We start from the raw sequence: 19,043 nt of genomic DNA, 5'->3' as shown, positions 1-19,043 counted from the left end.
AGCGTTCATTTAATATGTGCATAATGCCCTTCAGTAAAATATGACTGCTACAGATGCATTTTGAAAGATACTTCATTTCATTCAAAACTTTGATTTGAAACGGGACAACTCAATAGCACAAAATGCTCCTGAGGGTTGGGTCCCACTGAATCTCACCAACAGAGACAAAATTAAAACAGAAGATGAATTTGGAAGAATGGTCAGGAACTCCCCAGGAGCTGAGCATCCGTGAGCCTTCCTGGATGTATATTACAAAGAAGCATAAGGAAACCAACCGACCATACTTTAGAAATAACTTGAGAGAACCCCACGTTTTCCTTTAGGAATATGGGGAACACCAGCAGAAGAAACTACCAGACCACATCTGCAGAGGGTTTCTGCTCTAGCCAGGGCTGTCATAGGTCACGAGAAAAAAACAAAAGCAAAAGAAAAGAAAAACAAAATCTAAAAAGCTCACAAAGGCTACCTAATGTAAAATGTACAGGATCGAGGTATTCCTGTAGAGATAAGCAAGTGATGCCCTCTTGGTTTTCTTTCTTTTCAACCATCCCATTGGTCGTCAGTCACCTCCATTCAAGAGGGACATGTGGCCAGCAATTAAGTTGAGTTGAAACCTTTAACGTTTTATTCTCTGATTATAAAATCACTCAATTCCCCCTAGTGAAGGTGTTGAAAACTATCAGGGACACACAGAAGAAATATCGAGACCATCCTTCATCCAATCACCCCTCGACGGCTACTGACACCGACAGGCACGCTCCTATAAGCATGAGGGAGATGCTGGTTGTGTGTGTTTTTAGGGACATCGAGAGATCCAAAAGTCAATCCCACAGCCTTGTGCAGGTTTGTAGGAAAAAAGAAGGAAACAGCCCGCTGCTCCCACTACAATTTACCCATCGGCTAAGCGGCTTCATTTCCAAGTTGAGCGTGTGGATCACTGCTGTACTGACCTCCTTAGCACACTCAGTCTGCAACTGCACCCACGACTCAAATGAAAGCCACTTAACTTTTCCTTGGCTGAGGAAAGGGGGGCGGACGGCGGGAAATAAACCAGCGTTGTTCCGTCCTCCTTACCCCGGTTTCTGATTCTTCGCAGAAGAAGGGCCCGCTCTTAGCTATTTCTTTAATGTTGGAAGGGTCTCTGCCTGTAAGGAGTAAAGCATCACCACGCAGTCTGCCTCCCTTTTTCTTTTTCTCCCAGATGCCGGCGGACAGCCTCTTCCACACACAATGACAGAGCAGGGGATAAATGACAGGATAAGAAGATACCCACCTTGGAAACAACTGTGCAGCAAAGAACAGCCTCCCGACACCTTCCCACCATTATGTCATGGCTACGTCAGACCAAATTATCGCCCCAATTCCTAACACTTCTGACAGACTCCTGGAGTACCAAGTTGACATCTGACTTGGAATTCTGCATAAAACGAACACATAGGCTTAACATCTCCCACCAGAAAAAGCACACCTTCTCCAGGAAGGAGAGGAGCAAATAGAAACTGAGGGGGAGAAGGCATTCGTAGGAACACAGACTCTCCCAACACTTAGGAGAAGCTCTTGAAATAACAACAAAACCAGGAAAAAATCCCTCTGAGCCACTGAGCTGTTGGTACCTCATACTTCATCAAGTGACATATTTATACAAGTGGCCCTTATATATTTTTTTTTCTGTCGAATTCTGGATTTCAGCAGTTTAGTTTATAATTTGAATGATATTAATAATCAGTGCAACCATGTCTTAAAGGACAGTCAGGCAAAACAAAACAAAACACACATACACAAAAATACACGCAAAAAAAGACTGAAAAGCCAGTCTACCCTTTTACTTTTCAATTGGCAGAAACCAAACAGTACATTTTTGGATGCTTCCTCCACCTTTAACCCTGGCAGGGGGATTTCAGGGCTTTATCACCGTCAATGTCAACACGGTCCAGCCGTCTTCCTCCCCACCCCCTCCTGTAAAGTGCAAAGAGTCCCTTCGAGCAGCGGGCTCCCTGCAACCCACCATCTAAGCCTTCGTTTCGCCAGGAGCCCATCACTCAACCTTTGAGGTCTAAGATTTCCCCCTGGAAAGTGCTCTCGGTGTTTATATTTGCTGGAAATTTAAACTCACTGCCGAGCAAAGCATCTACTGTTGCATCGATATATTCCACTGTCTGCGCGATCTCAAATGGGAAGAAAATAAAGTCCAGATGCAATGGAGACAAGGGATTTGGCATCCGTGGAGAAAAGTGCAAACCAGTCCAATCCTCTACCCCAACCAAGGCAGCACAGCCCGGAGCTCGCTGTCGGGGGAGGGGGGGGTGGCGGGGGGCGGTAAGAGTCTTTCCAAAGGAAGGAGCCGCCAGAACCGGGGGGGAGTGGGGGGTGGGGGGTGGGGGGAGCTGTGGCATCCACCCCTGTCGGGGGTGGGGGCAAAGGCCCGGGCACGAAAAGTTTGCCCACGGAGCTGGGGGCTGTGCGCCAGCTAAAGGGCACTTTCTGCCGCGGGAGGGGCCCCGCCGGCTGCGCCTCGCTCCCGCTAGCCGGGGCCCGTGTGACCGTGTGAACCCGTGCACACCGCGCCCGGGTTTTCCTTAATGACAGCAGCCTGCAACTCCCAGCAGGGGAGCAGCGGTGGCCACCGCCGGGCGGAAAGGGTTACGAGCCACAATGCAAGGCGATTTCGCCCGGGGCGTGGAGGCACCGAGTCCCCGGCCGCCTCCGGCCCGGGTGCTGCTCGTCGCCTCCCCTGCGCCCCGGGCGCCGGGCGATCCCTACCTTGCGCGCCGTGCTGGTGGTTCTCCATGTTCGCCGCCGCCGAGTCCGCCGCCGCCGCCGCCGCCGCCGCCGAGGCGCTGGCCGCCGCTCCCGGGCCCGGGCCGGGGCCGCCGCCGCCGCCGCTCAGTTCCGCCAGTCTCCGGTTGGTGGCCGTGAGTTCGGCTCGCAGGTTGGTCACCTCCTGGCTGGCCGACTGGACCGCCCCATCGATGCGGAGCGCGAGCTGCTTATTGTCTTCCATCATGCTCAGGATTTTGGCCTGGGGGCGAGAGAGGTGACAAAGAGCTGCATGATGCGCGGGGGGCGCGCGGCCGGGCACCCCCGGCTCTACCTGTTGGGTCCCCCGCGGCCCGGCTCCCCCGCGCCCCGACCCCCGGGCTCCGGCAGCGCCGGCTCCTCCGGCGCAGGAATGACAGCGGCGCCTCCAGCCGGAGCCGCGGCGGTAGCGAGGCGGCGGGGGGGAGGAGGAGGAGAAAGAGGAGGAGAAGGAGGAGGAGGAGCAGCGATCGCCGAGACCCCGGCGCCGAGCGCGGCTCGGGGAAGGACACCGCGCGCCGCCCGGCACTCTTTCACTGGAGCCTACCATTCGCCGCGCGCTCGGGAGGGGGCCCGGGCCGGGGACCGGGGCGCACCCTCGGCCTCCCGCGCCCCCCACTTCGGGGACACACCCCCCCGGGGGGCGGGGGCGGCGGGCGGCGGCCGCCAGCGGGCCGAGGTGGCGCCCCTGGCGAGGGGTAGGGGGCGCCTGCTCCAAGGCCGGCGCTGGGTCCCCTCCCGGGAGCGGTGGGGCAGCCCCCGCCCTGGCTAACGAGCGCCCCGCGCCGGCCCGGGGTTGGGGAGGGGGTGGGTGCTCCGCGGAGAGGGGTGCTCGGGAAGGAGGCCCGGGAGGGGAGCGGGGACGGAGCTCCGCGGAAGGGGGCGGCTTGCGCGACGCCGGGAGTGGAGCTTTGCTTCCCTTAAAATGCGGTAAGGAATGTGCAGCGGGGAGCTGAGCTGGTGCCCCGAGCGCCTCTCACCCTCCACCCCACTCCAGCCCGACCACCCCCACCTCCTCCGCACCAACCTCCACTGTGCGCCCTCCCCGGAAGGACCGACCCCCCCCCCCCCCACACACACCGCCGGGTCCGGGCCCTGGGTGGGCCACTGGAGCTCCGGCCTCCTCGCAGGCCCCCGCCCCCACCCCGTGCGTGCACCCGAGGTGGAGGGCTGGCCTCAGCAGGTACTAAGCTTCTTAGCTGGGCTAAATATTGGGGGACGAGAGGGAAGAGGCCAGGAGAGAAGACTGGAAGGCATCAAAGGGGCTTCCCTCTTTCTCATCCTACTGGAGCGGCGTGAACGTTGAGGCCCTGCTGTCTCAGTTTACCTACTGCCCCTTCAAAGGAGCACTGAGGTAACCTTAAAGTTGATAAACCTATCTAGCTCCTCTCTCTCCCAGAGCACAGGCTTTGCATTTTTCACTGGGGCCCTGGATTCCAGCCACCAGACCTTGTTACCATAGCAAGCTTCATTCCATGCAAATAGGACAATTTAGAACAGCCAATGTAACCCCGAGGACAATAGTGCACGGCCACCCCAGCTCGGTCAGCCTCGGGAGAGTAGTAGCTCAGGGCCGACTGCAGAAGCTGATGTTCCTGGACAGACTGAAGTTCCCCACCCTGGAGATTTATCAGCGTTTGTTAGGTAGGAAGCCTACGATATGCAAAGTGCTTAGCTGGGTTATCATCTCTTTGGAGGAAGGATTATGAATTCTACTTTAGCGATGAGGAAACTGAGGCTCTGGGTGGGGGTGAAGCGATTTACCCAAAGGGCCCGCAGAAATCCAGTGAAACCAAGAGCGGAAGTAAGCAGTCATCTGCTTTCCAATTAGTCCCACTGTGCCTTGGATGCTAGATTTTTATGGAACCATAAAAACCCACTCTAGCTTCATCCCCCTGGGGCCACTAACAAGCTTTTGTAAGAGGGCAAAGACAGTATTGGTGGAACATGTGGCAGCAGAGATAATTTTTCACTGTCGACTCTCCTGAGCTAACTGGTCAGCTGGGGATTGAACCCCTGACCTTAGTCTCGTTAGCCGGAACCCTGACCCACTGGACCAACCAAGGAACCTAGGCTGCTTGGCGTGTTTGTAAATCAGGATTTAGTTCTTTGAAGTCCTTTGGCTAAAAGTTATGGAGGGGCGGAGGGGCTGTCATCGTTCAGCCACTGTGTTCAAAAACTTAAACACAGAATTACCATATGACTGAGCACTTACGCTCCGGGGTGTATAGGCAAAGAATTGAAAACAGAAAACTCAAACAAAAGGTTGCACACAAAGGTTCACAGAAGCGCTGTTCACAACAGCCAGAAGGTGGAAACAACCCAGATGTCCAACAACAGATGAATGGATAAACAAATGGTGGTACGTCCATATAACGGAATATTATCCAGCCAGGAAAAGGAATGGGATGAGACACCTGCCACAGTGTGGATAAATCTCAAAAATATTATGCTAAGTGAAAGAAGCCAGACACAGAAGGTAACATGATTTCATTTACATGAAATACCCAGAACAGGTAAATCGATAGAGAAATGTTAGCCAGGGGCTGGGGGGAGGCGAGAGTGGGGAATGGCTGCTTCGTGGGTACGGGGTTTTATTTTGGGGAGATGAAATATTTTGGAACTAGACAGAGGTGGTGGTGTGTTGGGAAGGTATGAAATGCCACTGAATTGTTCACTTTAAAAGGGTTCGTTTTATGTTATGTGAATTTCATCTCAATAAACAATAAGTCAGCACTTATGCAAATACCAATAAAAGGCGGGGGAGGGGTGTCCTGGGAACAAATCTTCCGAGGAAACGATCTGGAGCAGGTCGTTTGGAGAGCCCTGCGCTCATCAGAAGGCACAGTAATTCATCTGTTTACCTGTCTCTCTCCCACTTCACCTATAGCTTCCGCGTGGGAGAGGGAGGGTGGTCACCGTTCAGCGTCGTTATCTGTCTTTGAATCCCTGCCACCATCATAAACGCTCTGCAAATGAGTGTGTGTGAGCGTGTTCGTTCGGTAAACAAACTGACCAAGTGTTACTCATTTTCCTCTTCAGTGAGATTATTCCCACACACCAGAATCTTAGAATCAAGTCAAAACAAAACAAAACACAAAACCCCAACAAGGAGAAAAGAAAGCAAGCCCCCATTCCTTGAGCTCTTTCTCCTCTGCCTCTGCCTCCTCTCCCCCACTTGAAGTACAGCCATTGAAATGTCAAGAAACTCACTTTGGAAGCCCCTGGGGTGCCTCCTATGATTTTACAGAATTTTAATTTTGAGAAATTTTTTCTTCACGCGAAAAAGGGGGCTTTTCCCAGCTGTGTCTCCTTATGTTCACCCACATACAAAAGGACCAGATCGCAGAGAGAAAGTCTGGGATCAATTACCGCCTAGAATCTGCTCCGTTTAAACCAGAACGATGACTATTCTACCTCTCTTCCCCGCAACTTCCGCCACTGCTCTTCCCTGGGTGACCCCAGGTAGCAAAACAGTCACAGAATCCTCCAGATCCCTGCCCCCTTGCCTACCTGCAGGCTGACTCACATCTACAGCTCACTTCTTAGGAGAAGGGGGAGGGGCTCCAGAGCTGTGTGTCAATCACAGCCTTCTCGCTTTGGGGTCCACAACTGTGAGGATGTGACAGTGCACGTTCCTCATGAAGCCACAGAAATAGGCTTGCTTCATAGAGATCTGCTGCCATTTCTCCAATGTTACCAGTTGCCATCTCTCCCCATCAGCCATACCCCATCCAAGCCACGGGCAGTGCACTGGCCCGTAGGCCCTCCTTCGAAGCTTACCTGGGCATTCTGGAAAGTCTGCAAAACCATCCTTGCTCTGAGAAAGAAAATTCCTGATAAGAACTAAGGCAGAGAGCCTAGCCCATGGCTGACAGTCATGTCACACGCACCTCCCTTTTCCCATAAATAGAATGACCTTATAATTTAATGTCCAAACTGGGACGCTTTTGAGAGCACAAGAGGGTGTCATGAATAATGAAGCCGGGACAAGTGGCACAAACTGGAACTGTCCCAGGAAACCCAGTGTATGTGGTTGCCCCAACCTACAGCCGAATGAACTATCTGGTCCGAGAAGGCAATTTGGGGATCATTTCATCCAGCACTATCATTATCTACTGATGGAGAAACAGAGACGCAGAGACAGGAAGGGACCCTGAAGCCACGTTGGTAAAGGAGTTGGGAGGGATGAAAAACAGAGTCTTTATGTTTTTTAGATGTTTATTTATTTTTTGAGAGAGAGAGAGAGGGAGAGAGCTCACGCGTGTGCGAGAGTGAGTGGGGGAGGGGCAGAGAGACAGGGAGAGAGAGAATCCCAAGCGGGCTCCATGCTCTGTGCAAAGCCCGACACGGGGCTGGATCCCAGGACCGTGAGATCACGACCTGAGCGGATCAAGAGCCAGACGCTTAACCTTCTGAGCCACCCAGATGCCCCCCCACCCCCCACAAAGCAGAGTCTTTGGAAAATGACCAAGCATCCTACTACTGTGTATCCAGCACTACGTATTGTCAAGGTCATGCCAGACCACTGGTGCACGTGGCGCTTCCTCAACTCTAAATTTGGGAGCGCGAGCTCACGATCTTGCACAATCTGGCCTCCGACTCCATCTCGTATGGCTCTCCCCTTTGCTCACTACCCTCCCGTCGCTTAATTCCTCTGTTACAGTGTAGACCCTCGGCCCCTCTGCCAACCAACCGCAAGCTCTGAGGAGACGCCAGGTCTCTGCATTTGCAACAAGCTTCCCAGGAGTGTCTGGTGCCCCACAAAGTCTGGGACCCCCTGCCCTAGGCGCCCAGAGCAGGCGTCCATAAAGCACTGTTCACACGTGTGAAACACATAAATGCGAGAGACCTTCTGAACCTCAGGAGTGGCTGTAGCCCCGCCCCCTCTTCTGGATGCCGGCTGTTCTGTCTCGCCCACCCCCCTCCATTCGAGATCCCCATGGAACCCCAACAGTCACCCTCAGACCCACAGCCAGGAAACAAAGGGTTGGAGGAAAAAGACACCAGGAGAGGAAAACAGGGCAGAGGACTGTGGGGCTTAGGGAAACAGCCCGGAGCTGTAAGGTGAGAACGGATGCCACACACGGGCACCAGTGCGGACACAGAGCACAGTTATTAGTGTGAAGAGTGACATGCGTGGGGCGCCTAGGGGGCTCAGTTGGTTAAGCATCCTACGCTTGGTTTCAGCTCAGGTCGTGATCTCTCGGTGCATGAGTTCAAGCCCCACATCAGGCTGACCGCTGACAGCACAGAGCCTGCTTGGGATCCTCTCTCTCTCCCTGTCTCTCTGCCCCTCCCCTGCTTGTATGCGCGCGCTCTCTCTCTCTCTAAATAAATAAATAAATAAACTTAAAAAAAAAAAAAAGAACGACATTTTTCTCTTGACTTCCCTGGCAATGTCTCATCTAAGGGTCGGGAAGCTGGTCAGGTGCATCCCTTCTGTGTCTATTTAATCAACTCAGTCATTTCTGCACATTCTTCCCTTACAAACAATCACTTAGGATTCAGACGCACCTATGTATGGAATAGATAAATATTAAAAACACATATTAACCATAGATTCAAACACATAAGCATATATACTGAAAGCATATATATGCTTCTTCATAGAAGTGTAATTTTTTTCCCTTGAATGTTCCATGTACTTTTGATGTTTATCGGGTGTGGTGTGGGGCTTACAAAGGGATGTGCCTCATGGCCCGGGCTCTTGGCTCTGGGCTCTGTTACTACCTGTGTGATGGTGACAAATAGCAACAGCCAAGCAAAATGCAAAACCCTGAGATAAATCTGCCCACCTGTAGAAAACCATCCCTACACCCCAAAGAACTGGTCCAACCCCCAGGTCTCTTGTCAGATCTCCCGCGTTCTTAGGTCTTGGCTGTATCCGCGGGTTGGGCACTAGTTTACTTTTCAGTACCAAGGGCAGTGTCTGAGAGATTCCTTGAACAGGGCTAAAGAGAACATGGTCAGAGTCTTCCAGTCATTGGGTCTTCAGCTCCAATGCCTCGTCTCAGTGAAGCCCTTCTCTACAGCCCATTGGCAGGACAATGCTAACTGACATCATGAATGATCTCACTCTTCTCGAAGGGCAAAAGTAGGGTCAACACACGGGCTATGGGGTTGGTCAGACAAGGGTTCAAGTCCTAGCCCTGCCATTTACTCCCCCTGTGACACTCACAGAGTTCCTTAACTTCCCTGAGTCTCACCTTCCTCACTAGTAGAATGAGATAATGTGACCACCTACTTCGCAGACCTGTTGAGAAATTAAATGAGACAATGCATGGGAAGCATTTGGCAGGGTGCCTGGTGCCTGGCAGAACTCAGTGGATGTATCAGTGATGTGACACACATGAGGAGGTCCTGGAGGGGAGGATGGACGGCGAGGGCTGTCCGGGCAGCTCCTGTCCTTTGGATGCCACCATGGCCGGCCACTGTGCTCATCCATTCACCGCCACCAGCGTAGGCTGACTCTTCCCCACGCTAAGGATAGGTGTTAGGACCCCCTTTCAGCAGATCAGGAGCAACCCCAAGCTCAGGTTTGCTCAGACCCACCCAGCTAGAAGGTGCAGAACCAGATTCAGGCCCAGGTAGGTCTGATTCTAACGTCTGCCTCTTCTTCCTTTCCCCCTTCCCCTCGGATGCGCGAACATGGTCTCCTCCCTGTGCGCACTGATGCACCAAGGGACCTTCGGCGTCCCTTCCAGCCCTGCGCCCTTTATTCTCTGCCAAAGGCACTGATGTGATGGAGAAACAGAAGGAGCCACTCCTCAGTGGCCGGTGCATTAGTTCTTCTAGGCCCTGGGGACCCATTTGGTAAATTAGTTCTTTTGGTTCATGAAATGGTACCCCAGTGGCTTGAAATGCTTTCCAGCCCTACCTTAAATGGGTAATTTATTCTTTTCTCACTGATAGTACTATTTATGTGATCTCCATCCTATACAGGTTGCTTTCTATGCTTTCCAGGGGTGGGTGAGGAGATAGGTGTTTTTTGTTTTGTTTTTGTTTCTGTTTTTGTTGTTGTTGTTTTTAACAGAAGTGCATTCGATTCAGTAAGGAGCACAGTGGGAATTTCCGAGAATGGGATTTTCAGGACCCCTTATCCTCTGCCGCCCCAACCCCCCGCCCCACATTTTGCTCTGCCATTTATTTAACTAAATGATAACTCAGGCAGGAGAGGTCTCTCTCATGTCTTCTCCCACCCCCCTGCTCAGACTCTCAAGAGTTTCCTTTTCCCCTCTGTTCGTTTCTTTTGACCTGTAGGATGCCTTACGCACTGAGCCCCTTCCGTCTTAGGACCAGCAATAAAGACCAGGGTGGCCCTCACTCGAGGCCACAGAGGAGTGGCCCATAGTAGGCACCAAACAGCTTGGGGAATTAGGACCCCAGGGCCCCTTGATGACTCATTACAAAGGCATCTCAGATGCGGCGATGGCAGCGTGTCCTTTCTCAGGAATCGGAAGCAGAGGTAGTAAGAAAGGGCCTTGGAAGCTGGCCCCTGGAGTCAATGCTAAACCTTTGCAGCACTAAGGTGCTCTCTGAAAAGTATTTATTAGCCAAATAGTATATACCGTTCAATCCAGTGTGCCACGAAGGACTGTATCTGGGACCATCCGCCCTGACAGTCAGGATTAGCCGACCAATTGTAGACATAGTCAGAAAAGAGCTATTTTACCCAACGTTGGGCTCACTGGGATAATGCGTCTCTAGTCGGTAAATTGTGAAGTTGCCATATTTATCTTAATTGACTGTCCCTTTATTTGTTTACCAGCCTTATTTTATGCGGGGGGGGGGGGGGGAGTAAAACAATTTTAGAATCCAACATTGGGAACCACAAGGCCACGCTATTAGGCGTGTGTGCGCCGTTCCAGAGGGAACAGTGCCTGCTCAGAGCAATGTCCGTTATGGCGTTTTTGGGTCAGCGTCCTCAGCCGCCTTGATGGTAAAACAGTTCCTCGACACCTCTGTCCACGAAGAGCTAGCTGGAGACGTGTGTTCCTTTTGATAAACAAAGAGCTAGGAGGTTTGGGTTTAAAAGAGGTTGGGGGAGACGTGGAAACAAGAGCCGAGGGGGGCGGTTCGCTCTTTCTCCTTGCCAGGCGTTCTCTGTCATCTTGCACCCATGTCTCTGGCCCTGGACCCCTCTGCCCAGCACGCTGGCTCCACACCTAGCCTCTCAAGCTGCTGGGACTGTAAGAGCACGGATGCCTGGACGGCGCTAAGACAGCTGTCCTGTATCAAAGAGGAGAAACAGTCTGGAAAAAAAGGAAACAGAGCTGGGTACTCCCTCATCCACCAGGGCCAGTAAGGAGTCCTTGGGGCTGGCGGGGGTGGCCTCCTGCAGGTGGCCACTTAGCCCTAGGAGCCTTACAGCTCTGGGCAAGCATGTGGAGCCTGAGGCCCCCAGGCAGCTTCAGAGAGCAATGAAAGACAGATCTAGGTTCTCGTCCCGTCATTCATTAGGGAGGCTTCAAACCAGAGTATGAACGTGGATGTCTCCTAAAGGATGAACCGGTCCGGGGCCCTGGCTGGCCCACAGAGCACCTTTGTGCAAGTCAGGAAAGATGTGCGCTCTTCCCCCGGGGCGAATGCAGCCCTGCTTGAGGGCGCAGACTCAGAGAACGGAGCCTCAGCACGCCTGTGGGTGAGTTCCCTCTGGACACCAAGCAGGAAATGATCCCATGTATCACTTGCCACCTGGATTTCCCCCCTAACTCACAGGGTTTCTCTGGTTCCAGTTTTTAAAAGCTCCTTTTATTATTGCTGTGAGTTCAAAGTAACACATACGTTTACAAATCTGTGTACCCTTGTATGGGAAGAATGCTGAAGGAAGTTACGGTACCTTCCCCATTGCATTTCAGCGATGGTATAAACCTTTCTTTTCTTTTCTTTTCTTTTCTTTTCTTTTCTTTTTTTTCTTTTCTTTTCTTTTCTTTTCTTTCTTTCTTTCTTTTTCTTTTGGGTTTTCTAAGCAGAGGCTAAATGAACTGGCAGATTCAGAACCCAGTTTTGCCTGAAAAGTGCGCATGAAGGGGGGGGGCTTTGTTAATAAAATGATAATACCGATTCCAGTGGGTTCTTGCGTTGAACACGGTGCTAAGGACTTGACTTACATCCCTGACAACGGCCCTATAGGAAGAAGCTACTATTACATTTTACAGAGAAGAAAAGTGAGGCGTGGGGAGGCTAAGTCCCCCCAGGTCGTGCAACCGACAAAGAGGCAGGGCTGGGTCAAGGGGACGTCAGCGGAGTCCACTTCTCTGGCATCTTGTATCACCTCCTTACTCCTCTGAACTCACTGTTGGTAAAGCAAAAAGCATAGTGAAGACGGGCTTCATAGACATACCTGAACGGAGGAATTCTGCCCCAGGAACTCTTTGCGTTGCCACGGGAAGGGCCTCGAACATCCCATCCCTGTTTGGGCCTCTGACGCTCGTGGCTTCAGGAGGTCTGCTTTCCCAAGTGCGGACCTCTGCACTTTTAGTCAGCGGCCAGCGGGAAAAGAACGTCTTCCGGCTTGTGGACTTGAGAGTTGTAGATCCAGAAGGGACCTCGGCGTTCACAGGCCACACCTGCGTTCTTTACAAATGACGTAACTGAGACCCCGGGACAGAAGCTGGCTGGGCCAGATAACCCAGACGTGTGGGGGCAATCCTCACTATCATTATTATTTGTTTGTATTTTTATAAGTGAGCGAGCACGTGGCCAGGGGAGATGTTCGGTAAACATCCGCGGAGCTGAATTCAACTGTGGTATTTGATTTATCCATCTGAGGGGCACATCAGAAAAACAAACCAGCTCTATTTCCGATCCTTCTCTTGCGAAAAGCTTCCAAACTCAATATAAGGTGAACACCTCTGCTATGAAGCATCTCTTTGATCTCACCCTTCTTTTTCTTGAAAAGGACAGCAAACTTGGCAAGCGGTTCTTCCCGAAATTAATAATCAAACCTCAGAAATCTTCTTTGGTTATTCCAACAACTTAAAACAAAAAGAAACAAAACATTCCCTACCGTGTCTCCCCCTCTCCCTTCCGACGCCCCCGCTAGGGAACAGCTGTGTCTGTTTAAAATCGATTTTGATCTCTCAGAAAGGATCTGGTTTCTCCGCACACGGAGCGGAGCCGCTGCCTCGAGATGGCATGTGCCGTTCTGAGAAGGTATTGGGGTTCCGCTGACTCTGCTGTATTTCTGACAATCAGGAGAGGCGGGGCTGCCCTTGGGGACGTGGGGGACGGGACACCTTCACTGACATCGGCGTGATGGCCAGGATGTCCCCCTGCCCCAGGAGCCATTTAGCCCCCTCTCCTCACTCCTCTTGCACATCTGTAGCATGCTGGATCATGGCCATTAATTCCTCACTCCCCTCCGAAGTGCCCACCCTGCCCCTGCCTGTGGCTTTTCTGCACCTCTCGCTAAGGCAGGTGGATCACCTTCCTCTGCCCCACTCTGCCATCTGACTTGCTTTGGCCACGGGAGTGTTCCTTGACTTGCAGCAAGGAGGGACCTTTAAAACTTCCACCCAGTTCTGCTTGGCCTCTTAGGCTCCTGCAATCCTCGGTGAGAAGCGAGTGGCCCAGGCAACTGCCTCATTGTTCTCAGCCCCAGAAGGAAGACACAGGGAGCCCGCCTGAGCCCGCCCTTCAGCCTGGGGGAAAAAAAGCCAGCCAGAGCCTAGCCACGCCCTCCGCAGTGTGTCGATCCATAAATGGGAAAAATGAATGTTGCTGTAAGTGCAGGGATTCTGAGGCTGTTTGTTACACACCAAAAACGGACTGATACACTATTGAAACTAGCACCTTGACTTCAGGCTCTCATTCCACCTGCAGGTGCAAGCGAGTCAATGTGTACTAGCTTAGAGACCAATGGGGGAATTTATTGGCCTACAAAGCAGGGTGTCCAGAGCGAGGTCAGAGCTCAGGGATCCCGGGAGCTCAAGCCAGCACATCTCTCTCACTTGCTCTTCCCTGGCCTCCTTTCTCATTCTCTTCTATGCACCTGGCCTCTCTCCCTGTAGAGGAGGCTGGGGAGACATGGCCACAGGCAGCTGTAGCCTTACATCATGTTACTTTAGCTACCTCCGAGGAAGAGGCCTCTCTTTCCTATCGTTCCCAGACAAGAGCTGGCCTACCCCTGGGCCACAGCACAGTACTCCCCCGCCTGAGTAGGCCCGGTGTGTGTGCCCAACCCAGAAGCCCTGCGGAATGAGGCTAGTGACCCCGGCCACAGGCACAAGGATCGGGAAGGAGCACATGCCCGTGCAGGGGAGGAGGAGACAAGCAGGAGACAGGCAGTGGCAGACCGGGCAATGGAGACCCGTGCCCATGCCAACACTGCCCCAACAAGAAGCTGGTGAGCCTGGGCCTGCAGCCTGGGCAGCATGAAGGCCCTGGTCCCCTCAGACTTTTCCTCATTCACACGGGGCTGGAATCCCCATCTTATCTTCCTGGATGATCGGTCAGCTTTAGGCACAACTTCCAAACTGCAGTTTGCTTGATTATAAAGTGGGCGTAACAAACGTGTAACTCATTATGGTATGGCAATGAGCATTAAATGAGATGCTATGCAGAATCCTTAGTCCATGTAGGGGATACGGTACAGCTCTCCCCAGTTCTCCTCTTTAGGGCCTATGCACTCATCTGCCAAGGGCTAGGAATGTCAGCCACTGACGGCTCATCCTTGCCCCTGTTACCAGTGGCTGTCATCTGTGACAGGGGCCTGCCTCATCCAAGGCTGCACCCCCACCCGTGGACCAGCCCTTGGCCACCAGCTTGAATAAAAAATCCCAGCCCCTGTGTCTCCATTTGGACCACTCTGAAGGGCCATCCCAGCCCCAGAGCTCCCTCCAGACATCAGGAGTAAACCACATTGTCTGCCTGCTTTTCCTTTTGCCCAAATCTGACTTCTTCACTCCATTACATGAGGACTATCTCCCTAGAGCACTCCTCAGTAAACTGGCTGCAGGCAGGGAACCTAATCTCAGGCATCCCAGAGGCTGACGCACGGGAGTGCTCTTGTGTGATAGTTATAATCACCGTTAACCCGCGCTGACTTACTTATTCATTCGGCCACCGCCCATCTGCCAAGGGCACACTTAGGAAAGGCAGGAGAATGGGGATAATGGGCCAACTAAGAGCACAGACTTGCCTCTGGACCCAGGCTGCCTGGGGGTCTACCTCCAACCGGTCTGTGACGTTGGGTAAGGCACTTGGCTTCTCTGTGCCTCAGTTTTCTCATCTGTAAAAGAGCACCACTAATAATTTATAGCATTGTTATGAAGATTGAAGAAGTTGATGGGCATGAGGGTTTAAAATGGCACAGGGCATGGAGAAAGTGATTCTCAGCATTTGCTCCTCCTCTTTCGCCGGATGGTGCATTAGGTGCCGGGGATGCAGGGATGGGGGAGACTCAGTCCCTGCGCTTACGGTGCTCACAGTCTGGTGGCTGAGACGGGTACTGGCTTATGTGAGAAACGGTTACGGACTTACGAGGGCTCAGGCTCTTATTCTGATTGAGATGGGGCCGCTGCATAGTGTGAGCAGAGGTCCAGTAGGAGGTGGTTTATGCTTTAGAACGCTCCCCTGGCTGCCGTGTGGAAAGGACTCTAGGGGGACGGGAGTGGAGGCAGGAAACCATTCAGGCAGATGTTGCTAAGTCTGGAGAGCTATGATGGTGTCTTGGGCTGTGGTAGTGACGTGGAGGGAGGCGGCTGAACATGGAGAAAAGGACTGAGTTCTAGAGAGATGTTGAAGGGAGAGACACAGGATTTGCTGACAGTTGAATGTGGCATGTGGCAGAGAGGAGTCGAGGGTGACTTGAGTGCTTTGGGTTTGAGCGACTGGAAGAATGAAAGGTCCACTTGTGACTGGGGAAGGCTGGGTGAGGAGCAGGCTTGGGGATAAGGTGTATAGTAATTTTGAAATGTGTATTAGACATCCACGTGGAGCTATCAAGCAGGCAGTGGGATACATGAATTTGGAGTTCGGGCAGTGGATCTGAGCTAGAAATATGAATTTGGAAGTTGTCAGCACTTAGGTGTGATTTAGAGGCAGGAGACTGAGGGCCCGGCAATGTGACCACTGGTGGCCCTGACGAGGGGTTTCATAGCGTGGGCATGGGGGATAAGGTGAGCTGACATGCATAACTCACCTAGTTTAAGCCCTGGTGCAGAGCGGATGCTCGTGAAATGTTAGTCCCCTTTCTCCTCATCACCAACCACACAACTTGTCCAACGCACAGCTATCGCTCACTTGTCCTTCACCACCCCCCCTACACATCTCTTAATATCAGTCACACAATCCTTCATTGTACGTGGCTACACTGGTAATATATCTTAAAGATGATTCATCAGCAGTGGCGAACACCGAGCTAACCGCAACACAGTGCAATTACCCTGGACCTCCCAGGGACCACCAGAAAATTTGCACATCTCCTAATAGAAAATTTGCACAACATCCTGAAAAAGATGTTGGATTCCTGGAGCTATGAATCATGATCGGCACCAATTGCCCCTTGCTCGGAAATGAAATGAGCAGATATTCCCCCCCCCCCCCACATGGCCAAAGGACTGTATGATGTCCTAGAAAATAATAAAGTGAATGGACCCAATATGAGAGACAGCAGCCAGCCCCGCACTGGGTTCCCTGCTGCTGATTAATGATACCAGCACATTACATTAAATCAGAGGCGAGGCTCGTCACAGGAGCACTAAGAATCCGTGCCTGGACACTGCTCCTCATCTAGTAATACACCAGCCGCTCAGTTTGTGCCTGTTAATTTCAAATCCGATGACTAAGGCATGCTTTAAAAAAAAAACAAAAAACAAAAAACAAAAACGTCCTGCAGTGGTCCAAAGCTATGCTTCTTCCAGCCTTTCTATGTTCATGAGATGTAAAAACTATAAATTTTGAGCATTAATATGTGTCAGATACATCTCTCCCCTCATTGTATTATCGTGAAATTTCAATACTATAACAACTCCAGAAGGGAGGTATTAGTAACAGTGTTACAAGCTGAGGTTCCAAGAAATAAGTTCCGAAGGTCACATCCTTGGTACACACAGAGCTGCGGTTTGAACTCAAATCCAGCTGGATGGTGAAGCCAGAGCCTAAATGTCTATCTGTGCTGACTTCTAAGAAAAGATTAATGTCTTAAGTAGAAAGAACATTGAGGAAGTTCCGCTAAACCTCTGACTTACATTTTCATTAGTCGGGCAAGGGGGTTTAAAAAAAAAAAAAAAAAAAGGACAAAATGTCTCGGTCCCTGCCTTGACTAAGGATAAATTATACTTCCTATAAAGTGGGAATGATGATACTCACCTCCAAGGGTCATTGTAAAGTTCAAGTAAATTAATGGATATGAAACCATCCTCTTTTCTAGACAGAATAAGGGGTGTAATAGGAAGCCGATTTAGAAAAAATAAATTAACAAAGCTCATTAGTATCAACCTTTTTTACAGTGCTGGACCAAATCCTAATAAATGGCCAATTTTACTACTCCATCCTAAATTTTCACTTGTGTATGAATGGACCAATTTTTCTCCCAAAGAAACATGCAATTTTTTGCTGCAGTTGACATAAATCTACTTTGCTTCTATGACTTGATTCACTCAAATTCTTTCCTTTTCAATTAAATAATCACCCAGAATCGAAAAAAAGACGTATTTCCATTAGTAGACTCCCAAATAGATGACCTTTGAGACCACAAAGGGTGTATGCAAAATTTCCTGATTGCTTTTTATCTCCTTGTGTATCACTTTCCCTAAAAATTCTGTCAGTCAGTGTATTTAAATTCTTTCCTCGTCTTCTCATTGCACTGCTATTTACAATAATGAGTCACAGCTGAAAGGGACTGAAATATCATGGGCTTCTCTGAACATATGCCAGAGGAAGGGTGCTCTACGGCGGGAAAAGGCTAATGCATGAGAAGGGCAAGGCTCTCCTCTACCTGTGTGAGACGGAATTTGAAATTTCCATTAGTTCCTTTCCAGGCTTTGTCCGGCTTGTTTGTTTTTCTGATACAAACCCGACATTCCCTTTCGATAATAGCAAACATGTAGTTAAGTGCTTGTGGTACATCTGAGCCATGGGTGCTCATTAAATCTCCCAAGTCATTGACAGGTAGAGTCTTATCTCCACTTCACAGCTGAGAAGATTGAGGTTGGGGAAGGTTGGATAACCCGTAGCCTGTCGCAGAGGTGGGATTTGAACCCGAAGCTTGGGCTTTTGGGCGCCAGCTCTGACAGCTGGGGCGCTTAGGGCAAATCACTTTGCTTTTTAAACTCGCCTCTTCTCATCTAGAAGATGGGCATACTAATAATCTCGGCCTGGTCCCTCCCAAGATCGCAACGGGGCTGAGGAAACCACTGGGTGTGAGAGCGCTTTGTAAATTGTTAAGAGCCCAGCAATCACCATCATCGTTGGGAAGTGCGAGCAGTGGGGGGAATCAGTCAATCAATGGAACCGAAGGTCATTCAATAAGTGGGCTCCCATTTAAGACGAAAACCAGCTTTGTTCAAAGAACCGATTGCCTGTTCTGTGCATGTGCTGACCACTAATGCTGAGAGTCTGGCTCCACAGGGGCTCTTACTTCCACAGTGATCTGATCTGGTTCCACAAGTGTGTTACTACCCTTGGAAATCAGCCCTCGGCAACCCTCGAAGCTACTTCTCACCTCCCCTACATGCCGACGAGATTAGTTTTGCCACCCTCTTTGATTAGTGGCACATTTCCAAGCTGAGGGTGTCTGTGGAAGCAATCTTTTATGTTCAGATTTATTAAAGCCACTGTTGGTTTAATGAATTACCGCAATCCAATGAGCCCATAGATAGCTTGTATTTAACTTTTATGTGGCTGCCCCAGAAACCAGCTTGAAAAGCAGAAATCAATGATTGTGACAAAATCTCGATACAATTTATTTTGAATGTTCAGTTTGGGATTTGATGTATGCCATTGTCAGATATATTTTATGCTCTCAGATGAATTTTATACTTACTGATTAAAGGGGTTTAGCAATATCAGTAGGACACGATTTGACAAACTTTAAAAGAAATGTTGCAATAGTGCTCGCATCCATTACATGCTAGTTTCTAGCCAGATTCGCTTCACATTTTAATCAACAGCACCAGTAGCTGCATCTTCAAACTACCAAAGGGAGGCTCTATTTACCAGTTCTTAAGTTAATTAGTAAAAATGCATTTAATTAATTATACCCACTGTGAATATTTGATTCCCCGGTAATTGGGTAGGGT

The 19,043-nt window shown here is 50.8% G+C and overlaps 1 protein-coding gene across 4 annotated transcripts in view; it reads right to left on the bottom strand.

Moving 5' to 3' along the window:
- Positions 1 to 19,043, bottom strand: part of KAZN (kazrin, periplakin interacting protein) — a 1,100,886-nt gene that overhangs the window by 479,622 nt on the left and 602,221 nt on the right. Inside the window, exon 1 of one of the 4 annotated variants that reach the window (XR_006296489.1) lies at positions 2,761 to 3,332. Coding sequence is in view for 3 of the 4 variants with exons in the window: in XM_043573804.1 (XP_043429739.1) it covers positions 2,761 to 3,019 (259 nt within the window). In the remaining variant the exon portion in view is untranslated. Of the gene's footprint in view, positions 1 to 2,760; positions 3,333 to 19,043 lie in introns of those variants that run through there. The other 3 variants (XM_043573804.1, XM_043573803.1, XM_043573806.1) reach the window with 3 other exon arrangements.

Source organism: Prionailurus bengalensis, chromosome C1, assembly GCF_016509475.1.
Source record: "Prionailurus bengalensis isolate Pbe53 chromosome C1, Fcat_Pben_1.1_paternal_pri, whole genome shotgun sequence".
In the NCBI taxonomy this organism is placed as follows: Eukaryota; Metazoa; Chordata; class Mammalia; order Carnivora; family Felidae; genus Prionailurus; species Prionailurus bengalensis.
Note: the sequence above shows the minus strand (reverse complement) of the source record. Positions and strands in the feature narration are given on the sequence as shown.